Source organism: Triplophysa dalaica, chromosome 1 (genome assembly GCF_015846415.1).
Source record: "Triplophysa dalaica isolate WHDGS20190420 chromosome 1, ASM1584641v1, whole genome shotgun sequence".
In the NCBI taxonomy this organism is placed as follows: Eukaryota; Metazoa; Chordata; class Actinopteri; order Cypriniformes; family Nemacheilidae; genus Triplophysa; species Triplophysa dalaica.
This window is the reverse complement of record NC_079542.1, coordinates 9,095,481-9,114,209: the sequence shown is the minus strand read 5'-3', so window position 1 is coordinate 9,114,209 and position 18,729 is coordinate 9,095,481. Positions and strand designations below refer to the sequence as shown.

At 36.8% G+C, this 18,729-nt stretch overlaps 1 protein-coding gene across 3 annotated transcripts; it reads right to left on the bottom strand.

The window, feature by feature from the left end:
- Positions 1-317: 317 nt before the first annotated feature.
- acox3 (acyl-CoA oxidase 3, pristanoyl) lies at positions 318-18,074 on the bottom strand. Of its 3 annotated transcripts, none has more exons than XR_008905062.1 (19): positions 18,007-18,074; positions 15,823-16,023; positions 15,504-15,737; positions 15,305-15,379; positions 14,316-14,405; positions 14,007-14,150; positions 13,840-13,928; positions 12,997-13,091; positions 12,291-12,475; positions 12,065-12,187; positions 11,728-11,848; positions 11,410-11,532; positions 11,041-11,154; positions 9,494-9,609; positions 6,615-6,789; positions 6,449-6,516; positions 5,938-6,024; positions 3,258-4,103; positions 318-2,766 (listed from the first exon to the last, which is right to left on the bottom strand). XR_008905062.1 is itself a non-coding variant. In XM_056735842.1 (18 exons), exons 2-18 carry the CDS (start codon positions 15,988-15,990, stop codon positions 3,984-3,986), a joined length of 2,127 nt encoding a protein of 708 aa, XP_056591820.1. In that variant the 5' UTR covers positions 15,991-16,023; positions 18,007-18,074; the 3' UTR covers positions 318-3,983. The 3 variants fall into 3 exon arrangements, 1 of the variants encoding a protein (XP_056591820.1); XR_008905066.1 differs by having other exon boundaries at positions 318-1,552; XM_056735842.1 differs by having other exon boundaries at positions 318-4,103.
- Between the last annotated feature and the right edge of the window lie 655 nt (positions 18,075-18,729).

The window sequence follows — 18,729 nt, the reverse complement described above, 5'->3', positions numbered from 1 at the left end:
CTTGGCATACTAGTGGATAGCAGTAAATCAAGTTATGTATGAATGAGGTATATACAGTTTAAGTTTACATTTGTGTGTTAAAATCAGGCTTAGTGATTCAGTATTAGTCATTATTTGAGCTAGAAATTCATGGATGACACACAGAATTTTCCACTACACAAAGATTTTCTGCAGTTCTGGACAGCAAAATCCAGACATGACACACGGCCACATATTTTGAGGAGCAACAGATGATATTTAAAAATCCATATTTACCCTTAATGTTACCAGTAGAAAAAACGTTACTTGGCTAAACTTAAATGCGACAAAGTTACACGACCCATTCAACATATTATTTATTTAATAAAATTAACATACAACCAAATTCAACAAATTGATCATTTAAAACAATTATAACATATTAATATTAATTAATATTAATATCGATTAAAATGTAAATAGTTACATTATTATCTACTAGTCAACTGATTAACTGTTAACTTCGGGCCAGGCGCATACGTCCTTTGAAACCATGTACACACATACAGTTTGTTATTTAATTACTATAACAATAAAAAAAGAACCCATCTCTGCATCAATCATCCCTGATATTCTAAAAAGTTATAAAAACCCACACAGTAAATGATCCAAAATATATAGAAGTTGAATATCAGAAACAAAAAATAATATGTTTACGTTAAACCTGCATTTTGAATTAGCCAATAGACTTGGAAAAACTATGCTGTAATTTCAAGACCTACAATTTAGTTTAGACTGACATGAAGGGCTTCAGAATATATATATATACTGTGGAAAGGCAGTAAACGTTGTGGTCTAACCAAATTCTGCTTCTAGTGAAATTTTTTCCACTTCTTCCCAATACTTAAAGTATTCAAGGTGACCATATGTACTGCAAATCCCAGATGCATGCCACGTGTAAACCAGCAAAACCCAAATACATTCTTTTCTTCAGATTGTGTTTGGTAGGATTAGATAAACATGCTCCGCCCAAATCCCAAACTTAAAAACCGGTATTGTTTAACAGACTGTATGTGGTCACATAAAGGGATAGTTCCCCCAAAAAATCTAATTCTTTCATTATTTATTAACCCTGACATCACTCCAAACCTATGACTGTATGATTTCTGCAGAACACAAAAGATATTTTGAAAAACGTTGGTAGCCAAAGAACATTGGCGCACATTGACAATAAAGGCTTACTCCTAAAACAATGTAAGTTTATCTGCTTCAGTAGCATCTGTTTACCTTCCAAGATCATTAAACATGCTCTAATTGAATTAAAATCAAATTTAATTTTGATGAAAACCATAAAGCAATACAAACATAATATTAGTAATGTTTTATGTATCGATAAATCAACTTTCCCTGCATTTATGTCTTAAACAACAAGATCTAAACAAGATGTGATCAAGTCACATCTTTTAAAAAGTCAGAAGAATAGTCACAAGTGACCGTGTGACAGTTGACTGAGTTTGGAGACAGAATATTACTGGACTGAAGTGCAAGGCCAACACACCCAAGTGGTTGAATCTGGAACGGATCTTGCTGTGTACTAGTAGTGTAAACAAAGACAAAGCATGAAAAAAATGATTTAAACAAAGACTTGTTATGCAGGGTGTTTGTGTGCTGCAATAATACTCAGTTACAGATCTATATGTGGCCATTGATTCTACAAAGATTACATGAAATGTTTGTTTGAAATACTTGTTAGAATTACTGTAATTTATCAGTTTGTGTGTTCGTTGTGAGTCAAACCCATTACCTAGTGGTTGTTATTGTAACATCATATGATATCAATTTAGATACAGTACATTTATGGACTGAAATGGAAATGCCATGCTATACTACAAGGTATAGAATTCCATGCATTGCATGTACATGGTACATATCAACTACAAATGTCCTGTACACTTCTTGTCATTAAAGGGGGAGCTTCCAAGTACGGATCGGTTTGTGTGTGTGAAAAGGTGTGTGCTTGTCCTGAACATAAACACAGACTTGACACTGTAGCGCACGCTTGAATGCAGTGAATGCATGTGGAATGCAGACAGTTTCACACATGCAGATGGAGAGCACTAAAGATGTCAAGGAACGAATTACATGCAACATATGAGGAATTGAAAAATGAAGTGAGGGTTTTTTGATATTCAAAGATCACTGTGCAATATGTATATTTGCATAGACTCTTAGGTATGTTTTTCTTTTATTTAACTTTGTATTTTATCCAAATCATTTACAGGACAGACTTCAGAATCCACAATTACATTCCTCTGGGTCAATTCGGCATTGAATACTTCGATCAAGGACAACATTGTAACATTAGGAACACTTCACTTTCGCGTCCCAAAAAATGAAATAACGTAACACTGATATAAAGCAATAAAGGTCCAAAGTTTATCTTTTGGGAGGATCTATTGACAGAAATAAAATATAAAATACATAACTATGTCTTCAGAGGTGTATAAAAAGCTTACATAATGACGTGTTATGTTTTTATTAGCTTAGAATGAGTTATTTCTATCTACATACACCACGGGTCCCCTTTCATGGAATTCACCATGTTGTTTCTACAGTAGCCCTAAACGGACAAACTGCTCGACAGAGCGTGTTTCGCAAATCCATTATCTCCTTTGGCAAAGCGAAAACGTGCCGAAATCTTTTTCTTGAGTCAGCCATCGTAGTGCTTTGAAAGGGAGGAGTGGAGTGAGACGCTGGTTGCAATTCGCAACCTCACCGCTAGATCCTGCTAAATTTCATACACTGGACCTTTAAAGGGATTAATAAATAGTCTGTCAACACCCCCATGCCATTTAAAATCTGTATTTGACTCCTTCTGTGGAGAACAAAATAATATATTTAGAAAAATGTCTCAGTGGTTTTGTCTATACAATGAAAATAATGGGGACTAGTGTCGTTTGGCTACCAAAGTTTTTCAAAATATCTCCATTTGTGTTCTACATGAGATAGAAAGTCATACAGGTTTGGAATGACATAATTTAAAGAGATTTTTTCATTTGCTATCACTAAAGTATATCATACCAACAGCTATAACTCTGCCAGCTGCCATTAATGCATTTTAAACATTGTGCTCATTTAATTCAGTAGAACTATAGGATCAACCTCACACCACAGCATCACTCATCTGTAGTGCAAACATATTTGTTAATTATAATGTGAGGAATGTAGTTTTGTTGTTAAAACAAAAGCTCCCTTGTGTAGACACATTATTAATCATTCCCATATGCACCTGCACTCACCATGTGGTCCAACTTTATGCAAAATGATAAGAGAGAACGTCTGTGTTCAGTATGCTGATGCATCACACAATAATCTTCAAAAAGGGGAATCCTCTCTGAATCAGCCGTCTCTGTAAATAATACACTGGTTGTGTAATAAACTTCAACATGGGAGAACATCATACAGGTGCACTTACCTTCATGCAGGAAATAAAGACTTTTGTGCAAAGTATTCTGAATTTATTTCGATATAGTCTATATTGTTAAAACTTATTTTAATAAGGATTTACATTCAAAACCATTTACCCTCCATCAACATGTCATTGTGCAACATCATGCTTACATCTACCTGTATATTCATTGTTCTTTAGTAATATTATGTTTCCAAATGAACATCAATATTATGAGGTGCATTACTGCTAAGGTGTCAAGACGTTTGTGTTACTGGTTTGGTTACCACCTTGCACCTATTCCTGTTCAATATGTATATGTTAATAAGATTTATTTAGTGTAAAATCAAATATGAAACTTTATAGTGGTGCACTGAGTAAGTGCTATACAATTGTTTTTCATGTGTAGTGGATCAAAAAACATGATTTATGTCATGAACTGTTATAATCAATGTTGAATTACACTTTCAAAACAAGTTTACAAACTTCTCACCGAACAGTTCGGCTTTGCCTGAACACCAGGACATACGGACAACATCCTGCAATTGTCTTTGTTATAAGTCTCCAGTGCTAGGAGTTACAGCTTAGCTCTGAGAGATCCAACTGCAGGCTTGTCTGAACAAAACTCAGCCCACCAAGATGGCCGTTCCAAGACATTCTTGCCCTGCACGACTGTGGACCAGAGGTTTTTGTAGAGCTACAACAGATGAAGAAAGAACAAAAGTTATTAACTACACGAAAACTCTGGAGTTGCACAATCAGGTCATGTGACTTATTACCAGTAACAGCTCCCCAGCTCAGATAATAACAGTCAAACCTTTTATAAATCAAGTCATCCTTTTATCAGAACCTAAAAGGATTCAGAGAACTGACCCAATACCAGAGCGAGTCTTGTTCCAGTAAACATCTACTCAACTATAAACATTCCAAAGCGTCTCACCCAGCAGGAGAAAAAGTTAAAAGGTCTTTGTGTCAGTGGGGTGTATCTACAGTACAGTATGTGACTGTTCTGTCTGGCCTCCTAATAGAGATTTTCAATAAAAGCCATGTTTGTTTGCTTAGAAATTTATGGTCTGCCAGCAAAGACATCAACAGTGTTGAGAGAATATTCGTAAAAGGAATAAGTCAGAAACCATAATGTCTAGTTTGACTGTTAAAGAGATAAAATGATGAAACACCCATATGGGCAATGCCCTGCGGGATTGTTTTGTTTAAACTAGTCTGCTTTAGGCATTTGCTTTGTATAGTGGAAATAAATCTGCAAATCACCCAAAGGTCTGTTAATTGTTGTTTTTATTAGGTGATGTAGAATGTTCCTGCTCACGGTGACAGACTGACTGTAAGATTTTCCTGTAAACATTGCATCATCACTTGCTGTCAGTCTCAAGGCACGCTTATTTAATAGACTGGCTGGAGAAATGCTTCTGACTTTTGTCGCCCTTATTTTCTAAATCTGTAAGTACTTTGAGTGACTTAATGATAATATTTTTACTGGTGAAATAACATAAGTTCATGTAATGTCCTCACTTGATATCAACTCTGAGGCTCAACTAGAACATTTTTTAGGTATACATTACGGGTGGCCTTTCCACATTAAAAAGTCTTTTAAAGGTGAAGATATCTACATTTATGGTTGGTTCCTTTGTGAACAATTAATTTCACAAAGCTCTTAAACAGCCAATTCAATGTGTTTCTTCTGTGTAGCCTTTTATTGCATTACACAGCAATACAGTATATCAACACAAATGACATTTGGCTTTATTAAAACCTGTTAACTGTCGGAGCCCTTTTTGAGCCATTCATTAAAAGGCATGTTGGAACTAAAATGGCGGTAACTCATGAATTCTTTGGAATACAGACTTACGGTTGGTCTCGTTTGAAAAAAGAAAAGTAGCTGATTATTGCCAAAGAAAAAAAAAATCACACACAAAAATAAATTAAAGGTATGTTGTTAGGTTTATTGTAAAAAATTAATAAACAAATTATTTTCTTAAAAAATACATTTAAAAAAATTGGGTCGCAAAAGGGTAACAAAAAATATAAGCACACTCTTTATAAAAAGAATCAATTACCCTCCATACATAAATTATTTGAATAAAACACCAAAGAAATCTGTATTCTTGAACCTTAGACCTTTCCAATAATATATAGTTTGTGAATCGATTAGAAATTACATGCACAAATATTGACGCAAACTTAGGTGTCCCGTATACGGAACGGGTGACAGTTAACAGGCAACACAAGGACTCTGTGGAACATTTCTAAAGAGGTTTTAAATGATAAATAATAAGATACATTATTCAAAAAGGGAAGACAAACTATTTAAACTGTATGGCTGTTTGACTTAGCACGTATGAAGTCATTTCCAAAGAAAGATGTAGCAGGTGGCTTAGATTTTTATCTAAGTATATTATGTTTTAAAATACTTTACTGACAAGTTTGTAGTCAATCATCCATATAAATGATTCAATTTTCAGAGTCACAATAGAAGGCTGGTGAGTTTCACTGGTCAGGTGCACATGTTTTCTTACCTCACCATCTGCATAGCCAATTGGCGAGTTCAGGATGAAGTCAGGAGGAGCAATCACATCCACCAATGCCACAGCATCATCCTTTAACTAGATGTAAAGATTCAAAAGACTTTTAAGACACTTTTGAGAGACAATATACTTTCTAGGATTTCTGTGAATTATAATGTGCAAACCAGAAGCAATAATACCCAACAAATGGGTTGGAATGGCTTTTTAAAGAGCATGAAATAATGATTTAACTTGACTTTTCATGTGCCCATTTATGAAGAATATAGACAGTTATGGATTTGACAATTCACATACCTGCCTATGGAAAACTATGCTTTTAAATCTTTAAGAGAGACTTCACATGGATATTTAAACCTGACCTACATTATCTAAATGGTGAAAACATTTGGTAAAAACTTGTTTCATCTTAAGGTTGAGGTTTGCTTGAAATTGCCTGAATGTAAAAACTTTCTCCGACATGAAATGCACGTGTTAGTGAGACTGTCTGCATGTATTTGCCAACCTGCCCACAGAGAGTGAGAATGGCCATCTGAATGAAGTCAACTGGTTGTCGGCCAGAAAAGTAACCACCTGAAAACAGAAACAAACTCAGAGTTCCACTCATGTACTTTACATAACCAATAACAGCAGAAGCGTATTAAAAATCACTGTAGTGAATGTTGGTTGACCTTGATACAGGATGGCCATGTGGTTACTGATGGCCCACAGTCCATAGAGAGCACAAAGACGGCCAAGAACTGATCTGAGACCAGTTGGAGTCTGTTCATCATGAATCAGGTCATGGAAGCGTTGCAGCACTGTGTGTTCAATGTAAGCAATAGCCAATGAACGACAGTAATATACCTAAAATCACAGAGAAAGACAAAGATGTTTGAGTTAAAGTCAAATTCAAAGTTTATTTATAAGGCACTTTTAAAAAAACACCACATGTTTAACAAAGTGCTGTGCATGAATATGGGAATATAAATATCACTAATAAAACTGGTCAATAGAAAAAACAATAAATCAATACATGGAAGCAGCTCTCACATAGTGTAAAATGCCAAACTATACAAATACGCTACTAATGTATAGGGGCAAACTATTCCGGAGCTTCGGGGCCGCCACTGCTAATGCCCGGTCCCCCCTACTCTTTAGCTAAGTCCGTTTACAGACAAAAGTAAATGGTCAGCAGACCTAAGAGCTCTTAAGATCGTTTTTTTAGGAGGAAAAAACCCTTGAACAAAGAACTAAATGTCTAGTAAGAGGTACCGCATTTACAAAGCTGCCCAAGGACAAGAGTGACTCAAAGACAGTTTGACCCAAATAATCCCAAGCCAGGAGGTGACGGTACAATAAAAGACATGACACACAGACGAGACACTTGCGATGGTTAGGAAAAAAAACATGTAATTGTGTTTGTGTCTGGTTGCTAGTGAATGAGACTTTATCAGTATTGTATGTAGGGAACTTTTGATAGTTTTTTTGATAGCATCAACATGTCGCCAGGAGCCGCTTTTTGGAATTAAGTGCTTTAGGAACTCTTAGACAGGTGGATCCCATACACTCCCATTATATGAAGCAGAGAGGGCTGCGGATTTACCAAACAATTTTCTTTACGATTTTACAGAAGAAAACATGTGACCTACATCTCGGATGGCCTGAGGGTGAGTAAATAAACGGCAAAATTTGAGTTATTAGATAAACTATCCCTTTAATATTAAATTGGAAGTTCACATAAAAATGAAAATTCTGTCATAATTTACTCATCATCTTTCATTTCAAACCTGTTTGAATTTTTCTTTTGCAGAACACAAGACAAGATATTTTGAAGAATGTTGTTAACCACCCATTCACTTGCATTGGTTTTGTGTCCATACAATAGAAGTGAATGGGTGCCCATGCTGTTCGGTTACCAACTTTCTTCAAAATATAGTCTTTTGTGTTCTGCAGAAGAAAGAAAGACTTGATTTAAAAGACCACATGGTGTTCTGTTTTTCTTTTCTATTATTGTTTTTCCATCTTAAGCTGTGATTTAAAGCAGGACTCTGACATGTGACAGTAAATTTAATATGAACACTACAGCTATGGGTGGAGACTTAGCCTGGACCGTCTCCAAACTCATTATATCATCTGACCTTTTAACAGTCTGCATGTTATTTGCAGCGGTTGGTCCCTCATACCAGAAACACACACCCATCATCCTTCATTTCATTCTGTTCTATTACTGTGTTAAGATTTGTTCCTGTGATACTTGCAGATCAGACAAATGATGCTAGAAACTTCCACATCCTGCTTGTGACTTTGACCCAGGGGGGCCGAGTGGTCGTCACACTTTCAAGACATTAGATACACATGTCTAAATCAATCTGATAAGACAGAAAAAAACCTAAATCCTTCAAGATGTAGAAGTCACACAGCAGTTCTTTGAAATGCCTAGTGTGAGTAGATTTGCAGCTCAGTGGTATAGATATTAAGTATCTGAATATGGATATGCCTGAGCCAAGTGCCTGTTCAGTGTTTAAAACATGTTTGAGAAACCAGAGGTCTGTTTTACATTATACACAAGTCACTTTACAGAAGGTACTAATGGAAAACATTAAAGTGCAATAACTCCATTAATCATTCATATACTAAAAGATCAACAACACATTAGTAACACATGAATAATCACAGTAAAATCTACAAGATGAAATATTATTCTTTAAAGCTGCAATCAATATTTTTGCCTGTTTACTTCCATCTCCGTTTTAAACATAAAATTGCAGGTTACAAACATATATATTGCATTTCCCATAAAATCCTTGACGAACTACTGATTTTTTTTCATTTTTAACAAAATCTTACCAATTGCTGCTTTAAAGGAAGAATTCACCCAATGTCGAACCTCATTGGTTTGAGACACAATGCATGAGACATTGAGATATGTGGAGCCGGCATGCTGCCGTTCCTCATAGTTTTTCATTTTAAGACTACACTTTACTTAAAGGGGGAAAAAAAATCTGTGAACCTACCCTTGAGTTTTTCCAAACTGTATGAATTTCTGTGTTCTGATGAACACAGAGAAAGATATTTGGAAGAATGCTTGTAACCACACAGTTATTGGCCAACATTTACTAGGAAGAAATACAATTGTAGTCAAAAGTGCCCCAGAACTGTATAATTACCTACATTCTTCTTATTACCCCCTTTGTGTCGTATGGATTAGTTATATGACTGATCAACGTCAAAAATGTTTTTTTTTATTAATGACATTACAAAGCTGGAAAGAGCCAGGATGACTTTAAATAAAGCTCAGATGTGTTCAGATGAAAAAAAAATGTATACCTAGGGCGGCATGATAGCGAGTAAATTATGGATTAAAGTTCATTTAACTAATCCTTTTAATAATAAATACCGTTCACACACCTAAAGCGATAAACATTGAACATTTAAATGTGCCAGTTTGTCATGTGTAAAATCTATAAAATATCAGGATAATCTTAAAAATCTAAATAGCATAAACATTGTTATGTTTGATTTTAGGGAGTTTTATCATGCAGGCAATAAAGTCAGGATTAAAACATACTTGGCTGTTGTTTCGGGCCTCAAAGTCTCCCAGTCCAGAAGATTTCTCATGCAAGAGCTTCTCCTGGCTCTCACCCAGCAGAAAACACACCAGCCACTTATACGCCACCAGAGGAACTGAGAACAAATGTTATAATGACATTAAAAAGAGAAAGAGCTTCAAGTGAAATAACAAAACAGATCTGGACCTTAAAGTGCTGTGTTCAGAAACACTGTTGAAGTAAAGTAAATGACGTCAAATGGATTAAAAAGTATGAAAGTACTGTTGGATGAGTGGGGTGGGAATTCTGAAAAGCGATTCTCCAAACAGGGTCTGTTTTTCTGAGCTTTGGTGAACGCACACATTGGATCATAGATGAGGTATCTGGGTGGGAACCGTGACTAAAAAAACAAGGATTCTCATGTTTTGGATGGTTGAGGGCTTGGCTGAAATTTTTGAGAGAAGGATTTCAAGGAATTTGTGCTATACGTTAACAGTGTGATGAAAGTTTAAATTATTAAGTACCCAAATCATTGTGTCAACGGGTCAAACTGAAACATTTGACAAAAACAAGATTTGAAAATTGCTTCCCAAGAATCTAGTAAAACAAACAACCCAATTTCAATCCAACACCAGCTCTCTTTCCTTAGAACAAGTCGATAGAATGCTAGTACACACAAACATCTCCACAATACATACAGCAAAATAAGTTTAGAAACGATTTTAACATCTAAAGACAATCTGTTACAGGTATAGAATGAGGGGTTAAAGTTTTAATGTGAAACAGCTGATATACAGTGTGACAGTATTACACCTGGTATAGTTTTGTATACTTGGTCCTTTTGTCACGTGATGTTACCATTAACAAAATTGGTTAAACTCTGTACAGTCCACTCCCATCCTCGTGAAATGAAAACAATGATCCTCTGACCCCTGTAACCAAGCAACGGTGAGTTGAGTCACCAGCTGAGGAATGATGTCAATAAAGAGAGCAGATGTGCAGCAGATGTGCAGCTCGGTTCGGGATGTAAAACTCCCGCTGGAGCCGTCTGCAGCACCATAGAGCACTTTTTACAGTAAACCACACAAAACCACAAAAGATTAACGCTCTCACTCTGTGTGCGGTGAAGGTGTGGTTCTCATCGGATACTGTGTCAAAGAGAGGGCAGTTTATACACAAACAACTCGTATTATACAAAGTCAAGTTTGGCAGTGTAAAGTGCTAAAAAACCTCACTATCTAAATAAGATCACAATGTAGGCAAGGAGGAAAATAAATGAAAATGAGGATTCAGGATTTGTTCTTGTTTGCAAATGGTTGTGCATAAGAAACAACACATAAAAAGACACATCACATCTACATCCAAGAAACAAATAAAATGTATAATAAATAGATCTAGATATTAAACTTGTCATTATGCTCAGTTAGATAATTTTTTTGGCACATTTTCCAACATGCTGTATATGTATTTACATTATATATCATGTAGTTGAATGTGCAGGGTGCATGGATGTCACATATGTCTGTATGTATTGGTGCAATAGAAGTCCAGAGTTAATGTTGCGTACCGGCTGAGTTCATGCACTCTTCCACTGAGGCAGCAGTGAACTTGCTCTGCAGAATGCTGCTCATGTCCTCTAAGAAGTTTACAGTCTCAAGGGGGGATTCAATCTTGCCAAGACCTTGAAAAGAGGCAAAAAGAGAGCAAAAGATGGAGACAGGACAATATATTAAAACAAAGATGCAAAATCCACGACTTACAGCACACAAAAACCCTTCAGATTAGCATGTGTATAAATACAAAACCATCATATGATGCCTTGATGGTCTGTTAACGCTTACAGGAGATGTCATTTCTATCTTTCCTTTCTCTTTTGAAAAGACATCTTGACTTCAATCTTGGATGTTAACTGTCAGATAAAAGTAGAAAAATGAACCTTGTTGTTTGTGCTGAAGCCAGCCTAGCAGGTAGTTGCTGGTCTGCTGTAGGATAACGTTGTTATCACCCTCATATGTGCAGTTTGGGTCATTGTCGTCGCGCATGACTCCCAGGCGGTTCACTGAAGACAGATAGATCAATGGAAGGATAAAAATACAATTCACGCAAAAGAGAAAATTCTGCATTAACTGTTGCTGCAAAACCATATGTTTTTCTTTTTTGTACATATGTTCTATCATCATCAAACCATGTTTTGTCATCATCAAACTGTTTACAAGATGCTTATTTGTTTAAATGAGATTTAGAGATTTCTCACTGGCAAGGAATCCGTGTCCTCCACAAGCTTCCCGACATTCCTGTATGGCTCGCTGGGCCGTCCATGATGCTAAAGCTTTACTAGCGCATGATACGGCGTGAATCTCTCTGCCCAGTTCAGCCTGATAAATAATGAAAGAGTATGTGCATTTAACAGTACCAGAAGATTCTCAACATCAATCTTTGGTAATCGACTCATCAGATATTTTCATAACACAAAATCTGATGTTCTTGAATGAAAGAGCTTGTGGTTTCTAATCATAAACACATTGATAGTTTTTGCAGATGTTTGTACACAGAATAGAGCATTTAATTCTTTCATCTAGTTTAATCTGTACCTGTCTGTCACTTTTGTCCTTCATCATGAATCCAAACTGAAACTCCATAAAGTTCACGGTGAAGGTTTTGGTAAAATGCTCTAGCGCGTACACTGCCGCCAGGTATGGAATAAGACGCCATTGCTGCGGATAAAAACAATCGTCAAAATAAAAGCTGCCTATCCATTTTTCATTCTATTACGTGGAGACAACTATAAGGAATCTATTCGTAGGTGTAATTGTGTACCTGCATCTGATATTCCAGCACCGGAATCTCCTCATCCTCTTTAGGCCCAAACTGTCTGCGTGTGGCAGAGAACCGCACAGCCACCGTCAGAGCCAGCTTTAGATTGACTTGTGCCATTCTTGTAATGCCCACCCTGCCTCCAGATAGAGCCCCTAAAGATGCTCCAAACCGCTTATTGGGGTCCTGCGAGGTTGTGTTGTTAGGACAAAGATAAGACAGAAAAAGAAACCAGATGAAAGAGTCACAAAACAAAAGATAATACCAGAAAAATAACAAAAGACAATGGGGAGCAATGGCTTGTTTCTTCATGAAAGACAGTCCAAACCAACAAAACATTAAAATGACGTCACACATCACTACAGAGCTGTAACCTCACTCTCTCTGCTCTGTTTGTTTTCAGAACAACCTTTTATGTATTTCTGCCAGAAAGAACGACAGACTGACTGTGATTAAAAACTCTGTTTGTTTGAAAAGAAACCAATGGGATTCCTCCTTATACATCTTGCAGAGCTGCTGGGAAACAAGTGCTGACGTAATGGAACTTTCTCTTTAGAAAACAGTTTACGCAACAGACACACACCAAAACAGACCATTTTCTCCTATGATAATACAATTATCAAATATTGCAGCTTGTGGTGCATTTTGCCAAGCATCTGTGAAAACTTTGTTTACATTATTATAACCAAGTTGCAAAATTGTTCTTACTTAAAAGGTGAAACATAGCACCCATCGGGGGTAACATCTCCTGTTTTGTTCAGCAAGTTTTCCCGTGGAACCTTCACATTATGAAACAGTGCAAAACTGAAGCGGGAAAAAAAAAAACATATATTACAGATTTCATTGGTACAAACATCATCATGTTTATAATACTCATGGGCAATTCCAGCGTTATGGAGGTGACATTTTGCCTTATGGACGTGACATAAAAATGCTCAGAGAATGAATTTGTAATGATTATATTGAACCATCTGTTTATACTTTACTGAATCCTTGTTGATAGAGTCTAAACAACAAAATACGTCAGTCTATGAAAAAAATAGGGAAATAAACATCTGTTATGGATGTGACAAAAAGGATGTGGTTTTTGGGAGATTATAAACTGTAGGATTTCTGTAAAATAAAATGCTCAATCCTGAAGCAATAATTCCCAATGAATGGAGAAGGCATGCCTCTTAGAACATAAAATTGTTACTTTATATTCATTTTCATGTGCCCATTTATGAGGAATATATAGCGTTATGGATGTGACAATCCTGAAAATGGCCCTTACCTGACTATGAAAAATCATGCTCTAAAAATAAAACAAATGCTTCACAAATTTGAAGAGAGATCTCACATGGGTATTTGAACCACCAATGTTAAAATCTGTGCTGTTACCGTAGAAAAAAATGTTCATGGTATGGTTGACATTTTCAAGGAATTGCCCTCATACAAACAAAAGATATATTCGTATTCGTTATAAGGCGATTCCCTTTATGCATGTCACCATCTACTGGACACACATTATAATTGCAGTCGCTTTCAGTCCACAGTCTAGCTGAACACTCACCCATTATCCAGTCCATTTTGACCCAGTTTCTTTCCTATATCCCCAACCATCACACCTGGCATCGCCAGCAAGGTCTTTGGATCCCTGACCTTTAAAATGAGGTTACGTTAAAACACACTGCTTTAACAAGACACCATCACACAAGAAAACCAAATTTTCATTCTTACTTGGACTACAAAAGAATGGAGGCCATGACATTTTCCATCCGGTGTGTAGAGCTGGGCAAACACGACTGCATGCGTGGCAGTCTTCCCCATATTCCCAACCCAGAACTTTGCTGCTTCAAAATCTGGAGAGTTTATCACAAATTCCTAGAGTTTGGTAAAATCACAAGAGTTTGAGAAGACAGCGGCCACTGTGCACAGTACATGAACATAAGGCAAAAAAAATTAGAGTTGAAGTTTTTTGGACATTGTATTCAGCAGAGCATGGTAATAAACTGTATGTTCTTTGACAAGGAAGTAATAATGAATTACCTGAGTGCTGGGATCATATCTGGCGGTCGTTCTCATTGCTCGTGTGTTGCTACCATGGCTCAGCTCTGTCAGTGCAAAGCATCCAAATGCCTAAAATAGATACAAACTATATAAACATGCTGTCAGTGGCTAATGTGGTTTGATATCACCAATGTCTTTATGGAGAATAAGTTACAAAAAATGTCTTTGAATCATGCTATAAATATAAATAATGGCTTTAAAACAATCAGCATTGCCTTCCATTAAATGTCAAATTAATTTAAAGTGATAGTTCACCCAAAATTTACTCATCCTCTTGTTCAAACCTAAATGACTTTCTTTATTCCGCAGAACACAAAAAATATATATTGTGAAGAAAGTTGGTAATCGAACAGCGGTGGCACCCATTCATTTCTATGTATTGACACAAAACCAATGCAAGTGAATGCAAGTCGCCAATTTTCTTCACAATATATATTTTTTGTTCTGCAGAAGAAAGAAACTCATAATGGTTTGAAATGAAAAGAGGGTGAATTAATCATGACAAAATATTCATTTTGGGGTGAACTATAACTAAGTAAGATGTAGAAATGCAAATGAAGAGTTTTGATCCAAAATGAGATAACTCTGTTTAAAAATTGGTGAAAAAAACATGTTTTTTATTATGTTTTTATAAATGTGATTTATTGTGCTAGTTAGCTGTATTTCTTTTGTTATTATGGCTTAAATCAAAACAAACCAACTGCAGTTTTATTGATATTAATTGGAATGCACAATAAAAAAACATGTTTTTTGAAAACTTTTTTGCAAAGTTTTGTAACCAAACTTTTATATACATTATAAAAGTAGCCCAACAAATATTCTTTGTTAAACAAGGTTACATTTATGCAAAGTCATTTATTGCTGCTAGCAAAATAAAGGGCATATTTATTCAGCACACTGAACCTGAAAAAGTGATTAATAAGTGAACGTAATGGTTCAACAATAATGTAAACATAAGGAGCATTCACCATCATCTCCTCAATGTCCTTCACAAATTTCAAGTGCCTCTGAGATCCTGTGTTTGCCACTGTGGCTCCAAACATCTAACAAAAGTTCAAAGAAATAAAGCTGATCAATGATTATGGTTTTAATAGCATTTGAATTAAATGACTATTTTCGTCAGTTAAGGACCTCGGAGAAGGAGTGATTGTAGCAAAATGAGCTTACCCCTTTATTGAGGTTGTACTTCGCTCCTAAAGACCAGTCGTACATTCCCAGGCAGTCGCTAAGGATTGTCAACGTCATGGGGTTTTGCATGATGTCATCTTGTGTTAGAAAGTTGTATTTAAATAACTGTTTACAGCGACGAAAGGTAAGCTCTCTCATCTGGTCCATAGATATATCCTCACCCGGCTGCCGGGCAAACAGCGGGTCATTCTCCAGTGTTCTGAACACGTGACGCTGCTCAGAGTTAGAAACGCATCAATATTTGATAACCCCGATATTAAAACAAAGCAGAGATACACTGAAGACATGAGCATCTTACCTTAAACGCAATGATTTCGTCACCTTCCAGAAACCTCATCATACCCTTCCAATCGAAAGACGCTTTCTTCCTGTAGATGTCCATTGGACCACTAGGAAGATCTGGGATGTCCACAGTCATTTTCTCACCCAAAATGTATTTACCATCTGTGACGCCAGGCAAACTCATGCTTTGAAGCTAAGGCACTTCAACAAGAAGAATCTATAAAAATAAACTGTATGAGACTTTTTGATGAGAATAAAGTACTGCAAGTGAAAGACTCCTGGCTTATCTCTGAGACTCCTGACTTTTCTCTGAGACTCCTGACTTTTCTCTGAGACTCCTGACTTTTCTCTGAGACTCCTGACTTTTCTCTGAGACTCCTGACTTTTCTCTGAGACTCCTGACTTTTCCCTGAGACTCCTGACTTTTCCCTGAGACTCCTGACTTTTCCCTGAGACTCCTGACTTTTCCCTGAGACTCCTGACTTTTCCCTGAGACTCCTGACTTTTCCCTGAGACTCCTGACTTTTCTCTGAGACTCCTGACTTTTCCCTGAGACTCCTGACTTTTCTCTGAGACTCCTGACTTTTCTCTGAGACTCCTGACTTTTCCCTGAGACTCCTGACTTTTCCCTGAGACTCCTGACTTTTCTCTGAGACTCCTGACTTTTCTCTGAGACTCCTGACTTTTCTCTGAGACTCCTGACTTTTCCCTGAGACTCCTGACTTTTCCCTGAGACTCCTGACTTTTCTCTGAGACTCCTGACTTTTCCCTGAGACTCCTGACTTTTCTCTGAGACTCCTGACTTTTCCCTGAGACTCCTGAATTTTCCCTGAGACTCCTGACTTTTCCCTGAGACTCCTGACTTTTCCCTGAGACTCCTGACTTTTCTCCTGACTTTTCTCTGAGACTCCTGACTTTTCCCTGAGACTCCTGACTTTTTCCTGAGACTCCTGACTTTTCCCTGAGACTCCTGACTTTTCCCTGAGACTCCTGACTTTTCTCTGAGACTCCTGACTTTTCCTGACTTTTCTCTGAGACTCCTGACTTTTCTCTGAGACTCCTGACTTTTCTCTGAGACTCCTGACTTTTCTCTGAGACTCCTGACTTTTCTCTGAGACTCCTGACTTTTCTCTGAGACTCCTGACTTTTCCCTGAGACTCCTGACTTTTCCCTGAGACTCCTGAATTTTCCCTGAGACTCCTGACTTTTCCCTGAGACTCCTGACTTTTTCCTGAGACTCCTGACTTTTCCCTGAGACTCCTGACTTTTCTCTGAGACTCCTGACTTTTCCCTGAGACTCCTGAATTTTCCCTGAGACTCCTGACTTTTCTCTGAGACTCCTGACTTTTCTCTGAGACTCCTGACTTTTCCCTGAGACTCCTGACTTTTCTCTGAGACTCCTGACTTTTCTCTGAGACTCCTGACTTTTCTCTGAGACTCCTGACTTTTCTCTGAGTCTCCTGACTTTTCTCTGAGACTCCTGACTTTTCCCTGAGACTCCTGACTTTTCTCTGAGACTCCTGACTTTTCTCTGAGACTCCTGACTTTTCTCTGAGTCTCCTGACTTTTCTCTGAGACTCCTGACTTTGTTTAACTTTCTCAGGTTTACCAGTTAGGGACACACAGTCCAGAACATCCTTAAACTGTAACCCAGGCCTTTAATAATGCTGTGAAATATTTGTAGTCCGTTTATTTATACGAGTCATTGTACTGTTGACATTTGCAAGGACTTTGAAATCCTTTCCTGCCCCAACAGCATCAACAATGCATAATTCACAAATAATAACTCATCGCTAAGTGTTTTCGCTGGTAAGAACACTGTGAGTGTCATTATTACTTATCATTCAGTTGTTAAGTCTGACAACACAACTCAATACAAAGTTCAAAGTGACAACAAAGTACAAACATAACACGAACACAAATCACGACTAGCATTACTTAAATAACTTGTGACGTTAAAACAGAAATAAAATATGCTTATGCATTTATGAAAATGACTCAAATTGCGATGTTGTAACTGTAAATTGTTTAAAAACATTACCACATACATTCTGTTATATTTTTGCTCTCTAGCTATTGTAAGTGTAACTTCACCACTCAGTAACTAGAAACACTTGACAATCGTAACGCAATTTTAATAGTATTAAATAACATTAATACTATTTATCGTAATGAAGATCAGATAACATGTTTGTTTTACCTTGTCCAAAGATCACAGTTCTTCTGTCCCTTCAGAGGAGGAAGACCTGTCCTCATGTGACGAACCGACCACCAATCAGAAAAGCGCTGCTGCTTAAAGGCGCAGTACACGTCTGTGCATGCTCGACAGGGGACGAATAAAATGCGGCTTCGTAATAGTGAACCTGATACGTGTGATATGTTGTCAATGATAATATGTAAATAAATGAATAAAAAACAATAAAACAAATCAATTTTATTACTAATAACAATAGTTTTTATATTAATAAAATATCCTTAAAGTATTGCAAAGCACGCAAAGTACACCAGGGGGCGTTGTTACGGAGCTCTACAAAAAGCTGTGTACTACTTTGTGTACATATCAGATTTGAGGCCATTGACTTGCTGGCTACAGAAACTTTTCATATGCATGCAACACGCATGCCTGGGACTCATATCAGAAAAAAATAAAAAGATCTATTAACCCCTCAAAAGCAATATAAAATACCTACAGACATTTAACTCATTTCCCTAAAATGTGTGTCTTTGTTTTTAGTTCATTATTAAGGCTATAAATTATGATATAACAATATACAACCAAATATGGCGAACAATGATTCATGCACTTGGTCTGTTGTAAGAATGTACAAGAAATGTATATTTGTTTAGTATTCGTTATGGTCAGTTGAATGTTATGAAGCAATATCATAAGTCTCTTAGTGGTTTCTTTCAAAACTATAACAAA

Excerpts from the sequence above, each read along its gene's own strand:
- acox3 (XM_056735842.1), bottom strand. The coding sequence starts at position 15,990 with ATGAGTTTGCCTGGCGTCACAGATGGTAAATACATTTTGGGTGAGAAA. Across the intron at positions 14,151-14,315 it reads GATATGATCCCAGCACTCAG|GAATTTGTGATAAACTCTCC; the intron begins GTAATTCATTAT and ends ACCAAACTCTAG. Across the intron at positions 12,476-12,996 it reads GTGCTATGTTTCACCTTTTA|AGGACCCCAATAAGCGGTTT; the intron begins AGTAAGAACAAT and ends ACACAACCTCGC.